Below are 18890 nucleotides of genomic sequence, written 5' to 3'. Positions count from 1 at the left end.
GGTTTTGAAGAGACATGGCAAGTTCCGCGGGGAAAGACTGGCCACCCTGGTGCATGGAAAGCTGGCAATGCAGGTCTGCAGTTTAGCAGTCTGGGCAGGAAGTGGCGATTTGGAAGTCCTCTGCGCAGAGATCCCGGTTGAGGCCTGTCGTTGGGAGAATGCAATAGCATCTCAGAGTATGCGAATCCACAGCCGGTCTCTGGCCAGGCTGCGCTGCCTGCTAATTTACAGTTTTCTCCTGGGCTGCCCCTCAAGAACTAAGAAGAGGAGGATTCCCCGTGTCCATCCTGCCCCAAAGTACGGGACTCAGGGAACTGAGGATGCATAGGGCTCTGCTCCTACTGAGCGCGGTCCCCGGCGGGACAATGGGCGCCTCCGGCATCCGAGCGCGTGCTTCCACGGCGGAGGAGCGCGCAGGCGCGGCCCGGTGTCGCCTAGCAACCAGGGACAACAGTGAAGCAGGAGGCGCGCGCAGGCGGCAGCGGGTGCAGTTCTCCAAGTCGGAGGAGCCGCTGCTCGGCGGGATCTCCCGGCAGGTAAAGGCGGGCGGGCAGCGGCACGGCCACCTCCGCGGTTTGGAGAGGCCCAGGGCAGAGGCCCCAGCAAGACTTGGGGAAGGAGATGGTTCCCCGCGGGTGGGGACGTCTGGGCAGCTAAGGAAACACCTTGTGAGGGATCATCGTTACCTGTCCTACACCCACAGTGTTAGACCGGGGTCGGGATGGGTTTCATAAGCATCCTGGCCACCACCTCCCATTTAACAGGTAGCAAAACCGAGGCCTCGAGTGGGGATCTGAGTCTAAGATTCCGTTACTTGACTGTGTGCAGCTCAAAAAGTGGGTCCCCACTTGCTCCAGCTCTCCTCCTCCCCTTTAAGTCTTCTCAAAATAAATCTCCCCATTAGAAAATATTTCCGAGCTCATAGGCTGAAAGTTTATGAAGGAGAAATACAGATGATCGATAAACTCGTGAAAAAAATGTGGCCCCTCTCCAACAATCAAGAAGATGGAAATATCGAGCAGAGGTTTTCAGACCCAGTGTGGTGGGGTTCATACCTTTTCACCCAGTTATTTTACTCTAGGGATTTATCCTAAAGAAATGGACGTAGATGAAAATTTTATGTCTAAGAATGTTCATTGCTGCCTCGTCCATAATTCCAGAAAACTGGGGAAAAAAAATGCTCAACACCAGGGGACTGGCTAGATAAATAGTGGATTTTAAAATACTACTTTAAATGACATGATATGCTGATCCATTGGAGATGAATGGAGCAATAAAGGGAGACTGAGATTTCATGAACCTGTCCGTTAGTTGAAGAGTTTAGTAGGAAAATGGTCCCAGGAAGGGAAAGTGAGAATAGGGGGAAAAATCCAGGTAGGATGGTCAAGTCACTATGGGAAACACACACAAAAAGGAACTACATCGAAATAATGGTTTCCCTGAGTTTATTTTGGATGATTTTTTTTATATTCCATGTGCCTTTCTCTGTTTTCCAAATTTTCCATGATGAAATGTGTTACCTTTATAAAGGGACAGTGGACACAGAACTGTACACTTAAAAATGGTTGAAATGGTAAATTTTATGTTATATATATTTTAGCACAATTTAAAAAATCAATGTGCAGGTGGTGAAATAGTCAAGGAAAACAGGTATACTTTGCTTCAAAAGTCAAGAGGATTTGTTTTCATAATTTGACATCTCTGTAGCTTTAAAGGGAAACAAATCTTTTAAGAATAAAACAATATAAGATAATTTAGTTGTATCGGGTTGATTTTAAGTGGGATGTCAAATTCACGAAGTTTAAAAAGAACCCTTGGGGCAGGGTCATCTCTGAGGCTCATTGCCCCTGGCCTATGTCAGCTGTATGCTGTCTCCCCCATTAACCGTTACACCCAATATGGTAATAACACAAATGAAACACTTCGTACTTCACAGCATTGCGTAGGACCAGCTCCATCGCTGTAATCCTCTATATCTAGGCTGTTCCAGCCTCTGTACTCTTCAATATGCAATTGCTAAAAATCACTATCCTGAAACGGGAAAAAATAAATTCCTTTGAAAATCAGATGACTGAAGGTAACTCTATGCAGGTGTAATTTAATTGCTTCTTGAACGTTATTCGTAAAGAATTCTTTTGTGAATCAAAGACTGTTATATCTTGGAATGGGTTATAAAGAGCTATGAAATCTCTTTTTCCTAGAGCTTAATCATAGGATAGATTTTCATTTCTCTGGAATAGCTTCTGTGTGTCTGCCTGAAACGTTGTAGGCACAAGGTCCAGCACCTATAAAAAATGTCTGAGATTTGAAAAGAAAAAATTGGCTCTAAAATATGAAAAGAAAACGGAAAAATTAATGTTAAAATTACATTTGAAAACAATTTCCCCATTTTGCAAGAATTTCCAGGTGTGCAAAATGATTGCTGAGTAATTTCAAATGCAAAATTTCATAACTTTTTATGGTGAAAATTATATTTAATGTGGGACGTGGGCACACTTTAATCTTTTAATATATAGAATACAGCGTGAGGTAGTGCATCACAGAGTAAGCTTGTCCTCAAAGATCTTGAAATATATGTGACCTGAAGTTAGGGACTTAGAATGGATGTCTTTCAGAAGTCCCTATGAGTTTCTATGACCATGTGGCTTTTTAACGTATGTGATAAATTCTGGTCAGTGTCCCTAATGCTGGGAGTTGCTTTTGTCCCTTGACAAGCCGTCTGAACTAACCCTGACATTATAGATTCTCTCCGAGGATTTTCTACTTCCCAGGATTTCTGTTGAGACAACAGTAATTTCCTGGAGACTAGAATATACCAAATGAGGTGGTCCTAATATCCAACTTAACTCCACAAACTCTTGCTAGAGAAAATTTGAAAGATTTCTAGGGTTATTCCAACAGTCACCAACATCTTGGAAAGTTCTCTGCACCGAGGTGGAGTTACCCCCCTGTGGTATAGCAACTATGTATACTGTTCCTTTGACTGTTCTCCACACAGACGTGGACATATGAGGGCAGGTGGAGAAGAGTCTTGCAAGGAGTAACCCCAGTTTCCCCAGAATACATCTCTTCAGAGTCTCAATTACATTTTTTTTGTTTGAGGAAGATTAGCCCTGAGCTAACGTCTGCCACCAATCCTCCTCTTTTTGCTGAGGAAGATTGGCCCTGAGCTAACATCCGTGCCCGTGTTCCTCTACTTTATATGTGGGACGCCTACCACAGCATGGCTTACCAAGTGGTGCCATGTCTGCACCCGGGATCCGAACAGGCGAACCCCGGGCCGCTGAAGCGGAACTTGCGAACTTAACCGCTGCACCACCCAGCCAGCCCCTCAATTACTTTTTTATTGAGCTCTGGATTATATTAGAGAAAACTTTTTGTTATCTGGGAAAATGACATAAATGTTTATTTGGAGCTGGTAGATCTTGGATACCTTTCACAAAATCGTCACTCCCAGGAAAAATGGAGCCAATGATTTTTATAAATATCGAATGCCTACTATGTGCCAGTCACTGATCTAAGAGCTTAGGATAGATCAGTGCAAGAAACAAACAAAAATCCCTCTCTTTGTGGCAAAACATTCTTGCAGATCTTAAAAGTAACTTGGCTTCAGTCTCCCAAGCCCTGCCTAAGTGAGTTATAATCATGATAAACTATTTCCTGTTGTGTAAGTTAAAGTTATGTCACTAATATATTCTCCTTTCCAAACTGGAAGCCAGAACTAACGTTCAACACTCTTATCAATAAGTTCCTTTCAAATTGTAGAGTTTGAAATAGGGCTGTGGGTACATATTTGTACATGTGCAATAATTTCTACATTTGTTGCGTCGTCTCCCTTTAGGTAAAATTTAAAGAAGGAAATAAACCTCCTCCTAAGGACATAGGTAACTGAGAGATTTGTACATATTTGATGTACAAATGACACTTTAAACATTTATTGCATCTTTTTTCCAGAATGGGTAAAAAGATAAAGAAGGAAGCAGAACCTCCTCCGAAGGATGTGGTAAGTTTCTGATTTGAATACTAGTAGCACATTAATGACCAGTTTTAAAAATAAACTGTTCAGACAGTTTGGCATGTACCCGTATATACATGAGTACACAGTGGCAGAAGTCCAAAGTCTGACTAATGATAAGATTAGTCAGAGAAATCTAACATTATATAAACAAACATTTACGACATTGTCATTACACAATTAGCACAATTAGAGAGTAATTATTAGCTTTTCCAGTATGTGGATGGCATGTTTATAAGCCTAGTAAATGAATAAATAATTTGAGTTTGTTCTTTCAAATACTTCACATTGACTTTGCCAGTCTGCCATTGATGTTAATTATCCAAGTGAATTTTCAAAAATTACTGGAAGTTATGGTACGGCTATTTCATATATATACAAGGTTGTCTGAGGATGACCATTTGAACATCAGAGGTCCTGTATTTTCCAATTCTATGGAGAGAGAAGTCTGGGTTCGTCATTTTTTTCTGTTCCAAATGCTTAAGTAATCTATTCACTGCAAAACAAGGCCCTGTCTCTCTCTCTTTTAAAATGTGGTTTTATCTTCTCTCATTAAAGTCTATGAATTACTGAAAAACTGTGCTAAAAATAATAAATGACCTTGGCAATTTTCAGTTTAGAAACTTATTTTGAAACAGACATTTGGTGTGATTTTCTTCAAATAAAATGTGAATGAAAAAAAATGAGTGTAGGTGACAGATTCCCAGAATTTTACAGTTTGAAGGAAGCTGAGCTTCGTGCAACGATCTCCTCGACAGCGTGGGAGCATTGTGGTCATGAATGCGAGTTGCGGCCCAGCTCTGCCTCTCACCAACTGTGTTATTTTGGAGACGTTGCCAAATTTGGCTAAGTTATTTCAGTTTTTCTTTATCTCTTAAGTGGAAATTGCAATGTCCAACTCATTTTGGTGGTTGTGTGAGTTAAAATGAAATAAAGCACATAAAGTTCTCAGTGCCTGGCACACAGTTAATACTCAGGAATTAAGATCTATTGTATGGGAATCCTTTAGACTCTGCTACACACACGCACACACAGATACCCCTATGTAACTACCTGTATGATCCTTCAGTATTGTTGGGAACGAAGACGACAGAAGCACCTGTCTGCCCAGGTGTAGGAAAGCTTTACAGAGGGCGTCATTGTGGTCTCCTGATGTAGTTTCATCAGCCTGGCTGCTCTCCTTTGGACATGCTCCTAAAATGTCCCAAATTCTCTTATTTCTTCATTGCATCCTAGGTTGACATTACCCCTCTTTATGCTGCCGAATAGCATTACTTTTTTAATTTATTTTTTTAAAGATTGGCACCTGAGCTAACAACTTGCCAATCTTTTTTTTTCCCCTTCCCAAATCACCCCCCCCCACCCAGTAGATAGTTGTATACTTTAGTTGTGGGTCCTTCTAGTTGTGGCATGTGGGACGCCACCTCAACATGGCTTGATGAGTAGTGCCATGTCCGCGCCTAGGATCCAAATTGGCCAAACCCTGGGTTGCCAAAGCGGAGCGCGCGAACTTAACCACTCGGCCACAGGGCCAGTCCCATCGAATATCATTATTGACATGTTATTACTAGAAAGTGGACTCATGAATACAGTACTTGACAGCAAACACCTTGTGATTAAAATGAGAATTAAGGGACTATTAAAACATAGATATATTTGTCTAATACGCCTTCTATAATTTTATAATGTCTTGCTGGTATTGTCCTCTGTACTCTGATCCTTGGGGGGCACAATCAAAGACTTGAGAAATAATTCTGGTCATAATGTTAGCAAAAACCTAGCTCTTGTGTCCTCAGTTCACAACAGCCTTGGGGGCAGGCAAAGGCGTGTGTAACAGTTACCAATGGTCCCTGACTCTTGCCTTTCTTGAGGGCCCCTCCATCCTTCCCCTGCTCTGACTTTATCTTAATAAAGCTGATAGACTAGTATTGAAATATCTAACTGCTTTTCTATCTTGTAAATTCTAATACTTCAAAACAGTGTACCACAATTTAAAGTATCTGAACTTGGAACTTGTCCCAAGGTGTACCACTTCAAAGTCTATGAGAGGTTTGGTAACAATTGTAAATGAAAACCAGATTTAAAAGATTTAACTGCTTAAGAAAATAACCTTTTCTATGTCAACTAATGATGATTTGCTTCTTATATATTTCCTAAAAGCACTGTTTCCAAATATCTTAGTTCTTATTAGTCTTCTACCTACCAGTGAAAATGGGCAATGGGCACTGAAAGAAGAGTGGTTGGTGACATGGCTGAAACAAAAGCTCCTTTTGCTTTTCTTAATATTCTCATTATCAAAACGTACATTAACACCATTAGTGTGTACATATATGGTTTATTGAGCTCCGGTCCTTCTCATAAAAGAGAATACTAGCTAAGGAGATGCCTTAGATGTGGAGAAGATATGGCTTGAGCGATCAATACAACTATGTTCTCCCTCCCCAAATCATTCCTGTGTCTGGCTGAAAGGTCGTTTGTGACGCTTTAATAAAAGGCAAACTTCCTGTGGAATGATTGCATAAAAGAGTTACTAACAGAAACGACCTTAGTAGACAGTATTTAATAGAAGGCAAGATTCATTGAATAAGAGTGCAGGCTCCAGAGTTATACTGCCAGAGTCTGAATCTTCACTCCATCATCCACCATCTCTATGATCTGGGGCAAATTTCCTACCTCTGCCCACCCCAGTGGGGGTGTAATGATATCCACTTCATTTCCACTCCCAGTCATGAGGCAAGCTTAGATAAATGTGAGATGCTTAGAACAGTGCCAGGCACTAGATAAGAACTTAGTAAATGTTACCATTAATGACGTAGTTGAGGGTGTTGCTCATCATTCTACAAAACTGTAGAAGTCTGTGTGAGCTGCCAAAGGAGGCGGGAATATCAGCTGTGGAAGACCAGCCGGCAACTAAAGGTCCCAGAGGCCTGTTGCCTGGCCGTCATGATTCGTGGTCAGGTCTCTGAGTTTATGAGCATGGGAACTTTACTCTCTTAATATTTCAGAGGCGACTGAGCTTCAGTGGATAAATCCACGGTATTCAGACTCACGAGAGGCTATGACTTGGCTCCAGGATCTCAATAAGCATCAAGTTAACTAAACATTTCTGTTACTGGGTCAGCACCTTCTCTCCCTAGTTAAGTGCACATGGAGAGCTGAGCTTGGTGAGTATTGAATCAGAGCAACGGGCAAGAGCAGAACCTGCTCCCTCACCTGGGCAACCAGACCCAGTTCCTCAGAAGAGTAGGATGTCGACTCCAGGGGCTTGTTTTTCCCGGACCCCCTTCATCAACCTCAGAACTCAACCTTTAACTCTGTCGCCGACTGCCAACACTGCCACAAACTTTCTTAGAAATGAAGCATCACAGGAACTTATTTTCCCATCTTTCTCCCTCATCACAGATAAACAAAATATCATGAATTAATAAAAATATAGTATAAATTCATAAATAACATATATACACAAAACTGTATAATTACCAGCTTGCTTACCTTGCTTTCAAAGTTTATTTTGATTCGGGTTGTAAAGAAAACTAGAGGCCATTTTAGCTGTTTGCATTTGAACCTTTATACTTTTTAGTGGATTTTAACTGATGTCTAGATATTCTTTAATAAAAGTTTATACTAGAGTGGTACAGTCTACCTCTTTCTGTTTATCAGTCTCTCTTTTCCTGTGTAATTGACTCCTCGTGAGCTGAGACCACTGATGTGGTAAATACAATCCAATAGAAGTCAAAAAAAGCCTTTTATTTGCATTTATCAGTACCGTAAAAATCATTCAACTGTCACGATTCATCTATTTTCACTGAGTTTAACTTTATAATTTTGTGTTCTTTTAAGACTGTCCTAATACAGTAGCCACTAGCCACATGTGGTTATTTAAATTTAAATTTATAATAATTAAAATTATATTAATTAAAACTCACAATTAAAAAATAAAATAAAAAATTCAGTTCCTCAATCATATTAGTTACACTTTAAGTGCCCAAAAGCCACATGTGGCCTGTGACTATTGTATTGGACAGTGCAAAATTAGGACATCTTTATTGTTGGAGTGCTATGGGACAGTGCTATTCCTGACTGTCTTATTTCCTTAACAGAGATCTAAAAGTATTTCTATAAGTCTGTGGCTTCTCTAATTGACTGGGCTTAAAATTCAGAACTTAGCCCAAATGCTTCCCCTTCCTTTCATTCTTTTTGTAAATAATTTTGATTCATCATTTATTTTGTCCAGAGCATGAAATTATAATTTCACAACCAGCTCGTTGGTGACTGACTGTGAGTTCCTCACGGGAAGGCAGCTGGGATATGTAATTACAGCACAGTATTATTTATTTAGTTGTGTGGCATTCTGTTATAGCTATCATTTTATTCTCAGCGCCTTTTTTAATAAAAAATTACTATAATGCTGTAGGCTCTGTGGGAACAAGAAACGTCATGCCAAGTTTCTCCACTCTCTGCCAAACATCAGTATTTCTCCTCCTTCGACAGCTCTTTAGATTGTAACTCTCACAGTCTCAACCTCCCCTTTAAGCTTCTTGTGCCCCGTATCGCCTCTTTCTCAATGATGACTAGAAGATATGGTAAGATACTGAAGTGTTTTCTAAACCATGGAAGAAGGATTAAAAGATATTTACGATAGTTTTTGTTTAAATGTATTTTCATGTCCTCTACGCCTTTGAGAATGGTAGTCCTTCTGTGGAGATCATGACATACCCATGTTTCAACATAGTATATTTATTCACTTTAGTAAATAAAAACAGCTTTAAGAATACAAACTATCAGAAGCCTCTGAAGTGGAAGTTCTAAAATGGAAGGGAAATCTGTTCTGAGTGGACGTTGGTGGAGACAGTATCCAGCCAGAATTTGAGGGAAACAGGCTTGAGTCGTAAAGATAGTCAAGGGCTCAGTGGGGAGTCAGGAGGCCTTATGAGGGTAGGATGGTAACTGTGGGCCCTCTCCCCACAAAAATGCACACACACACGGACAAAGAAAGCCCAAGGATTTTCAGTATCCAAACTACCATGAATAAAACACAATAAAAAATTTATCCAGAAAGATGGAGGCCTGACAATTAAATAAGCCATAAGCTTCTGTAGTTTCAATTATTGTTTTATTGTTTTAATTCTCCAGAAATGAAATAAAACTATGAAGAAGTGGTAGGTGACATGGTGATCACTGATGATGCCCTTAGAAATATCTTGGTGAGTTGATGAGCGTGAAAGTCAGATTGGAGTTATTCAGCAGGAAGTGAGAGTGAGCAAATGGAAAAGTAAATAGTTTATAAGATTTTTGACTGTGAAAGGGAAGGAGAGCCAGGTTGGCACGTGGAGGATGATTAATATCTAGGGAAAGTTTGTTTTTGATTTAAAATAAGAGATTTGAGAAATCAGAGTTCAGGGAGGCTACGGTGGCTGGAATTTGCAAGGCAGAGTGCCAGAGAGGAGGGGACTACGTAGACAAATAGCTCTAGAAATCTGTCTAATGGTGTCTTTGATTCTTTGACTTCTAAGCTGCTCAGGGTAAAACTCCACATGAGAAAGAACAGGCATGAACAGCTATTAGGGAGCTGTCAGCTGAATAAATTTTAGAGTTCACATGAGTCTGGGAGACATTCTAATTTTGATCATAAAGAGTGGAGAGACCCTAATGAACTCCGGGGGCATTACGCAGAGCCCCCAGAAGACCCAACTATGAGCTCTCTACAAGAAATCTCCTTTAAATGTAAAGATACAGATAGGCTAAAAGTAAAAATATGGAAAAAGCTATCCCATATAAATCCTAATCATAAGAAAGCTGGAGTGCCTGTGTTAATACCGGACAAAGTATGTTACAGGACATACTACGTTAGTAGTAGTATGGCTAAACCCGCTCTAGAGTAAAGGCTTCCCTAATAAAGCTTTAAAACAGGCCTTAAGTAGATCCAGCTGGTCTATAAGTAAGGCAACTGCCTAGCTGAACAAAACTCAACATCCTTCAAGAGAAGACCTCTTCCCCAAAGAATCCAGGCACTTGACAAGATAAGTTTCCCCATGTCCAGTAGCCAATCAAAAATTATATATGCAAAGGAAAATGTGACCCATAACCAGAGGAAAAATCAATTGATAAGCCAATAGAGGAGATAAAATTGGATACTAAAAAAAATCTTATCCAAAAGAAGATGGGAAAAAAGAAACAGGGAACAAATGGGAGAGAGATAAAACAAATAGCAAGATGGTCAATTAAAGGCCAACTATATCAATAACTATACTAAATGTAAACCATCTAATATTCCAATTAAACGTAAGAGGTTGTCAAACTGAATAAAAAAGTAAGACCCAACTATGAGCTCTCTACAAGAAATCTCCTTTAAATGTAAAGATACAGATAGGCTAAAAGTAAAAATATGGAAAAAGCTATCCCATATAAATCCTAATCATAAGAAAGCTGGAGTGCCTGTGTTAATACCGGACAAAGTATGTTACAGGACAAACAATACACCAGAGAAAAAGATGTACATATCTTCATAATAAAAATGTTCATTTTTTGAGAGGAAAAATGATCCTAAATGTTGTTCACCTATTAGCATTGGTTAAAATACATGAAGAAAAAAAGATATCATTTGCCATATCATCAAAAACAGTGAAATATTCAGAGATAAGTTTAAAAAATAAATATAATGCCTATATGCTGAAAACTGTAAAACATTGCTGAGATAAATTAAGAAAGATCTAAATAACTGAAGAGATACACTGTGTTGGAGACAGATACGTTGCTGGTGGGAAAGCACGACAGTGAAACTACTTTGGAAAAAACTTTTATTTTCTTGTAAAGTTAAACATATACTTGCCAGACAAGCCAGCAATTCCACTCCTAGGTATTTACTCAAGAGAGATGAAAACGTACATCTACAAGAAGACTTGAATGAAAATGCTCATTGCAGCTTTATTCATAATGGTCCTGAACTGAAACAACCCAAAGGTCCATCAACAAATGGAATGGATGAACAAATTGTGGTATATTCATACAATGAGATACTACTCAGTGCTAAAAAGGGATGAACTACTGATACATGGAACAATGTGGATGAACCTCATAAGCATTCTGCCAAATGAAAGGAGCCATAGGTAAAGGGTACCTGTGTAATAATTTCATTAATGTGAAATTCTAATACAGTCAAAATTAACCTACAGTGAAGGAAAGCAGATCAGTGGTTGCCTGGACTCGATCTGGGAAGGGGAATCAACTGCGAAGAGGCAGGAGAGAATGTTTTGGGGTAATGGAAAGTTCTGCATATTGTTTGGAATGGTTGGTTTTGTGGATGTAAATATTTCTCAAAACTCAAAAAGTTACACCTAAGTTAGTTACACTTAAAATAGGTGCATTATATTGAATCTAAATTGGCCCTCTGTAGAGTGGATTCAAAAGAAGTAATGGGAATTATTCAATTGATAGGAAGAAGTTGACCACACATGAGAGAGAAGGGATAATTAATAGCATGGGGTAACTGAGAATGTAGAGGTTCTATGAGAACAGGGGACTTGATTATCCTGTTTAATGTGTTCTTAGTGTCTGGCACTTATTAAGGATTGAATAAATGTTTATTGAATGAATGAGTGAATTAAGGTGAATGGATTAAAAATCCAAAGCACACATTAGGCTTTGGGCTTAGATAGTGGAAGAAACATTTCTCTAATGTAATAGAGGAAAATGTGCAGATATGGGTAGATTTGAGGCCCTTCTGGAATTATTGATTATGAATTCATAGAAATACTGATTTTCCCTGTAGTTTAACATTCTCTAAGAATGCTTGGATGCTTGGGTGCAAATGCAAAGAAAGCAAATACTAGTTTGCATTCATGATTTGGGTTTTCTAAAATTGATTTAATGAAAAGATGGAAGGATTAGGATTTGGCAGGAGTGTTACTAAAATAAGTGATCATAAAATCTAAGCAAGATAAGAAGTAAAGTGAAGGAATGAGAAAGCTGATGAAGTGGAAGTAGAGGGAATAAATGTACTGAGGATCCCAGTGAAGTTGAAGAATGGCTGTGGTGGGAGTAGCTGAGTGGTAAAGCTGTATCTTTCACCACTTGCTGGTTGGCTACCAAGGAAGGCTCAAAGCCTGAACACTGTGGATGCTAAAGGAAACCAATCTGTGAGTGAGCAAAGAAAAATTGCTGGGATAGCAAGCATAATGACAGAAGACAATGCTGAATGATAGATGGATGCTATTGAGTCAGAATATGTAGAAGAGACAGAAGAGAACTTTTAAAAGTAATGAGAACATTTCTGCTTCGGGCTAAGATGTAGTCGTAGTAGGTAGCAGTAGGGCATTTCTTCTGCTGTAACAACTACGAAGAGCAGATGGATCTAAAGATGTAATCTAAGACGGGCAGACCCGTTGGCACAGTGGTTAAGTTCATGCACTCTGCTTTGGTGGTCTGGGGTTGTGGGTTTGGATCCATTGCTCATCAAGCCATGCTGTGGTGGCATCCCACATACAAAGTAGCGGAAGATTGGCACAGATGTTAGCTGAGGGCTAATCTTCCTCACCTAAATAAATAAATAAATAAATAAATAAATAAATAATAAATAAATGTAGTCGAAGAGATGTGGAAAGAGAATTAAAAAGACTGATAATACCAGGGGTTGGTGAGGATTTGGAGCAACGGGAACTCTTATTCATAGCTAGTGGGAATGTAAACTGATAAGACCACTTTAGGTATTGTTGGGGCCCAGGGCAGGCCTCCTCAAAATATCCCACAATGGCATATTGATTATTTTGGATTAAAATTTCTTCTTTTGACCCTCCTTCTCTCTGTTCCCGCTGAAAGCAGGAAATAAATCTCCCATTTGAAAGGTACCTTTCGCTACCCCAGGCGATAGAGACATCCTTATCCCCAGAGCTGGGGAACTCAGGCTGAGAAGCCTGTGTAAACAAACCCTGTTACTTTCACTAATTGACTCCCTCAAACCCAACCTCTGCTTAAATTCCTCACTAATATGTACCCCAAACCTAAGTTTCTTTGTCTTGTCATATCCTTACAAATTTCTTGTCTCTTTGTGTAAAAAGATACATAAACTGCCTGCTTTGTTCCCTCTCTGAGTATCATTTTTTAATGATCTTCCATGTGCATCTATTAAATTAGTTTTTCTCCTGTTATTCTGGTTTTGCATCAATGTTGTTATTAGTCCAGCCATAAAAACTCAAGAGTGGTAGAATTTCTCCCTCCCTGACAGTTTATACCCAAGAGAAATGAAGGCATATATCCCCAAAAAGACATGTATAACAATATTCATTGCAGCTTTATTCATGATGGGCTCCAACTAAAAGAACCCAAACTAGTATATTCATGTAATAGAATACTGTATAGCCATAAAAGTATGACTTAGTAATACAAAAATGTGGATGAATCTCAAAGACATTGTGCTGAGCTAAAGAAAGCAGATGTGAGAGTGCGTGTTATATGATTCCATTTATATGAGGTTCAAGAACAGGAAAAACATGATTTTAAAAATTATATGTTTATATTTCTGGGTTTTTTGGGGGGAAAGGAGTGTGAGGGAAATATTGAGGGTTGATAGAAACGTTCTATATCTTGGTCAGAGAGATCTGAATTCACGTTCTGGAAGATCAAGCGGAAGAAATATCTATCAATACACAAAAACAAAGTAGATTTTGCTTTTTAACCGATTCTGACAATCTTGGTTAATGAGATTTGTTTATTCTATTGAGGTTTATTTATTTATTTATTTTTCCTTTTTCTCCCCAAAGCCCCCCGGTACATAGTTGTATATTCTTCATTGTGGGTCCTTCTAGTTGTGGCATGTGGGACGCTGCCTCAGCGTGGTTTGATGAGCAGTGCCATGTCCATGCCCAAGGATTCGAACCAACGAAACACTGGGCTGCCTGCAGCGGAGCGTGCGAACTTAACCACTCGGCCACGGGGCCAGCCCCTACTGAGGTTTATTTTGATCAGTGATACATTTGGTTTTATTCCTGTCATTTTATTTTAAGTTTTTGGTTTTCCTTGCTACATTTTCATGTTGAATTTCTTTTCTTTTTCTGAATTGAGGAGCTTTCCATTCTTACTGGAATGTAGCAATTCCAGGTGTTTTTAAACAACTTTCCATTGTTACCCTTTCCTTTTGGTAATTCGGAACTTCCACTACTATCTGTAGCCTATTAAGAACACATATGTACACCTGTTTTCCTATCAATATAAAAAATAAGTATAACTAGGCAACAATCTCGTTTTCTTTACCAAAAGATTCCTTTACCCGAGTTTTGTTGAAAAAAATCTAGAATTTTAATTCCAAGTCATTATTAACCTTTTTTCTTATAATGTGTCATCATTACTTCAGGAATCCTTTCTTAAGAATTACATTATGATTCACAACATCATCATTCAGTTTAAGTATATATTTTACTGTATTTATCGTTGTTTTTATATTTTGTCCTCCAGAATTTTGCGTAGAATATTTGCCAAGTAATTTGTTTGAGTATATAGTTGATATACTTGTTGAGTTTGTGAATGCCTGAATATATCTCTTTCACGTATGAATGACAGCTTAGCCAGAAATAAATTTCTAGAGTCGCAACCGTTTTCCCTCTGAACTTTGTCGATTATCCTCAGTAGAGAGTTGGGTGAAGGGAGGGCCTAGGTCATTTGCTGAGGCCTCATCTTTCCTTATTATTCAATATTATTTCTGCTTCCCATTGTATATTTTCAGTTTAGGCAAGCTCCTATTTTATCCACCGTAAATACAACATTCATTCCCATTTTAAACCTTTCTAGTGTTATTTTTGCCATTTGAATAGCCTTCCTCCTTATCTCAACCTACCCATTGTATTCATTCTTCAAATCATATTTAAAATTATACCACCTCCATGGACCTTTCTCCATTTACCTCAGTTCAAATTAATTTCCCCTTCCTCATCCCAACATTTGTGGTCTCTGTCATATGTTTTTGTATTTCAAGGAATCCTAGAATTTTATATCTGGAAGAGATTTAAGAGATATAATCCAGGGCTGGCCCCGTGGCCGAGTGGTTAAGTTCGCGCGCTCCCCTTCAGTGGTCCAGGGTTTCACTGGTTCGGATCCTGGGCGCAGACATGGCACCGCTCATCAGGCCAGGCTGAGGTGGCATCCCACATAGCACAACCAGGGGCACTCACAACTAGAATATACAACTATGTACTGGGGGGCTTCGGGGAGAAGAAGAAGAAAAAAGAAGATTGGCAATAGATGTTAGCTCATGTGCCAATCTTGAAAAAAAAAAAAGTATAACCCATCTCCCTAATTTTTCAGATTAAAAAAATGTGGTGAGTGAGCCCAGGTCCTCTGTCAATCTTCCCTTTAGTAGCTAAGTAAAATGGTTCTCAAGCTTCAATCCCTAAATTCTTTCAGAAGTTCTCCCTTAAAATTTCTGTGGATTTCCGGGTCTTTCTGCTCTCCTTATCAGGCTGGCAGCCAGCATCCTACTCATTGCTCTGGGCTCTGCTAGAGGCCATCTTTTCTCCATGATTCATGTCACTGGAAACCCGCAAGTACCACAAACCTGGTGCATATGGCTGGCTTTTTCTGAAGATTCGTCCCCCCAAAAAGAGTCAAAGAGGCTTGAGAAGAAACAGCGTGATTTTTGTAACTCTTACAGTTTCTAGTATAGAGTTAGACACACACAGACAACAGCTTTAATTTGGATGTTCAATCATGCTGTCTAAAACCCAGCAGCCGGTTCCCCTCCAAGGGGAATTTTTATCCCACCCATGCCCTCTCAGCTTGTTGCTTTCTGCCATCTTCTCTGTCTTCTTTAACTCTTCCAACCTCAACAATTATGTTTCCTTATTCAGAGTAATGTGTCTCTATATCCTCTACCTAAAACTGAACACCAATTTTTGTTATATCCTAAAACACAGTAAGATGGTCATTTAGGAAGAGCCAACATAAAGAGCCAGCTAAAGGTTTGAAATTCAATTTTTCTTTAACATGAGCAAAACTCCCTCCACCACCAGTCTCTGGAAATGGAAGAAAAATAGTGTAATAATGTGTTTTCTCTTTGACCAAAGACAACCCCCAGGGGTCATAAGTTTGTCATTATTCGTTTTAGCAACACATGAATTCTCAAGACCCCATAGCAGGATACAGGTCTTCCTAGAATTCTATGTGTTTTCTTTAAACTATGGTACCATTTTCCCCATTCCAGATTTTATCCAATTTTACATTTTGCTATATGCTGTTTTCTATTGCCTTTTAGTTGTTTCATGTATGTACTCCCTGCTTTCCCAGAAAGAGTGTAGTGGTTAGAAAGCAGGTACTGATTATTGAGACTGTCAGGGCATCTATTATATCCAGGTACTTGAGGATTCTTATGTATTGACTAAGAATGTATTAATATGTCTTATTTAATCAGCATCTATTATGTGCCAGACAATACGCTAAGTGCTTTACATATAAGGTCTCTAGTCCTCTCCTGATGCTTGGAGATAGGTCTTATTATACCCATTATACAGAAAATGAAACTGAAACTCTAGCAGCTTAAGTCACTTGTTTGATTCCACAGGGCTAAATTGAGAGACCAGGTTTGTCAGGTTTTAAAACGTTTTACTTTTCCCACCATCCCTCCCTCAGGAATTCCAACGCCGCCAGTGTTCACAACTGTCTATCCGTGATGTTTTTTAAATAAAAACTTTACAATGCATTTAGCGGGCAGTGACCGCATCCTTTTTGTAAGGTTATGTTCTCTTTAAGTTTTGAGAGACCATTCATTTTTTCTGTGCTTTAGAGCTCATATGTGAACCTGATATTTTTCTCTCTGCGTTTCAGTTTGATCCATTAACAATTGAAAGCAAAAAGGCAGCAACTGTGGTGTTAATGCTTAATTCTCCAGAAGAAGAAATTTTGGCTAAAGCATGTGAAGCCATTTATAGATTTGCTCTAAAAGGTTTGGATTTTTTCCATTTATCTTTCTATTTCATTAGTTTCTTAAAATATTTACTACATAATGGGCACTTTTCTCCCTAGTCTTTAGCTTACTTCCTGTTAGATGAATTCTTTCAGACAACCAGAATTTCATTTAATGCATTACCTGTAAGTAATGTATCTCCCTAAGTGCCTAACTTAACGTTAAGGAGAAATTCAGTCATTTGGTAGAATAGTCATTTTGAAGGTTTTATTGTCATTTAAAACATTGTAAATGTCACGGGAGCTAAAAGAGCTCCCAGTGGTCAAAGCTGGAACCATTTGAGGAACGAAATAAATAAAGCAGTATTGGGTTATAACCCAAAGTAGAAAATAAATATCTACGATACAAATAAATAATTGATACAAGTAAATGATTGAATAACTAAATAATTGGGAGCGAACCGATAAATCCCCTTTGTGGAAGAATTCCAGATAATTTCTGTAGCTCCTTTGCCCTCCAGGAGGCAGAATGTAACTTCCCACTCGTTAGATGCAGGCTGTGTAGTGACTTCTTTCCGAAGAGCACAACATGGAAACGGGGAAAAAAGAGGAAGTTTACACCGGAGAAGCCTGACAAACACTACCTCAGCTGTGGTCAAAATCAACCTCAACAGTGAGAAGTCATACCGATATGTGACTTTGACATGATAGAATGAAAATGGCGTTCTACTTCTGCTATTTTCCCCAAAAAGCTATAACCCCCCAAATCAGACAAATTCCAAGTCAGGGACCTTCTACAAATACCTAACCAGGACTCCTCAAAACTGTCCCAGCCATCAAAAGCAAGGAAAGTCTGAGGACCTCTCACAGCCAAGAGGAGCTAAGGAAACGCGGTGACCAACCGTCATGGGGGAGCCTGGATAGGATCCTGCAACAGAGAAAGAGCATTAGGCCAAAAGCAAGGAAATCTGAATAAACTGTGGACTTTAAGTCATAATAATGTACCAGTTTTGGTTCACTAATGGTAACAAATGTACCTACTGAAGTAAAATGGTAATAACAGGTGAAACTGGATGTGGGATATGTGGGTTCTCTGTACTATGCTTGCAATTTTTTTTCTGTAAAACTAAGACAGTTGTAGAAAGTAAAGTTTATTAAAACATCGTAAATGTTACAGATTAAAATCTATTGAAAGGCTTATTCATAGAGGATTTACAAACGTAAAAGATGGTTATAATTTAGTTCATTCCACATGGTGATAGAATTAGACTTTTATTATACTATATAACATTTTAATTGGGAATATTGGAAGAGTTCAGTATAACTTGGTATTTTTAACAAAACTTTTTAAACTAAGATAGGAGCAATTTGACTTTTAAAAAATGACACCTTAAACATTGTTTTGGGGCTTGTATGATAGAACAACAAATCATTCACTTAGAAAATGGTAAACTACTTGCCTTGCTATATCACGCCAGCCATCATTGGGAATCCAGATAAAAACCAGAGTGGTTCTGGAAGATACGGTACATGAGTAGATTGTATAGAATTCTGGGTCAAATTGCAGGGGACACTGGATAATGCATCCATGGCAGCGTGAGTCTCATTCAGCCTTCCAGACTCATCATCTGTTACGTCTTTTTATAGAAGAAGAAATAAGTAGGCATGTATTTTATGTGAAATCAGTATAGAAATTATTGTAAGTCTGGTGTTTTATAATAGTATTTTCTGAAAAAATTTTTTTGGATAAATGATGGGACTTTGCCTTCTGACCAAGATAGAGTAAGGGGCCAGGTTTATCCTCTGACTGAAACAACTAAGAAAACAGAAAAATATATGAAATAATAGTTGGCAAACCACTGTCAGGAAATGCAGAACAGTGACCACTGAGAGACAGGAAGCAGAGGAAATACGCACTATGATTGCCCCAGCTTATTGACTTCAGAGAGTTTCTGGGCCACGGCACAGGAAGGGGCAACCTGTGCAGGCC

The 18890-nt window shown here is 39.0% G+C and overlaps 1 protein-coding gene across 8 annotated transcripts in view; it reads left to right on the top strand.

Annotated features, from left to right (window-relative positions):
• Positions 1-406: 406 nt before the first annotated feature.
• The window catches only part of ARMC3 (armadillo repeat containing 3), a 92548-nt gene continuing 74064 nt past the window's right edge, over positions 407-18890 (top strand). For 2 of the 8 annotated variants that reach the window (XM_070601884.1, XM_070601883.1), the window contains exons 1-3: positions 407-536; positions 3955-4003; positions 16823-16940. In XM_070601884.1, coding sequence (XP_070457985.1) covers positions 3956-4003; positions 16823-16940 — 166 coding nt within the window. In that variant the 5' untranslated portion in view covers positions 407-536; position 3955. The remainder of the gene's footprint in view (positions 537-3954; positions 4004-16822; positions 16941-18890) is intronic. The other 6 variants (XM_070601878.1, XM_070601877.1, XM_070601881.1 and 3 more) reach the window with 4 other exon arrangements.

The sequence above is a fragment of the Equus przewalskii genome, chromosome 30 (genome assembly GCF_037783145.1).
Source record: "Equus przewalskii isolate Varuska chromosome 30, EquPr2, whole genome shotgun sequence".
In the NCBI taxonomy this organism is placed as follows: domain Eukaryota; kingdom Metazoa; phylum Chordata; class Mammalia; order Perissodactyla; family Equidae; genus Equus; species Equus przewalskii.
This window is presented reverse-complemented; position numbering and strand designations above follow the sequence as displayed.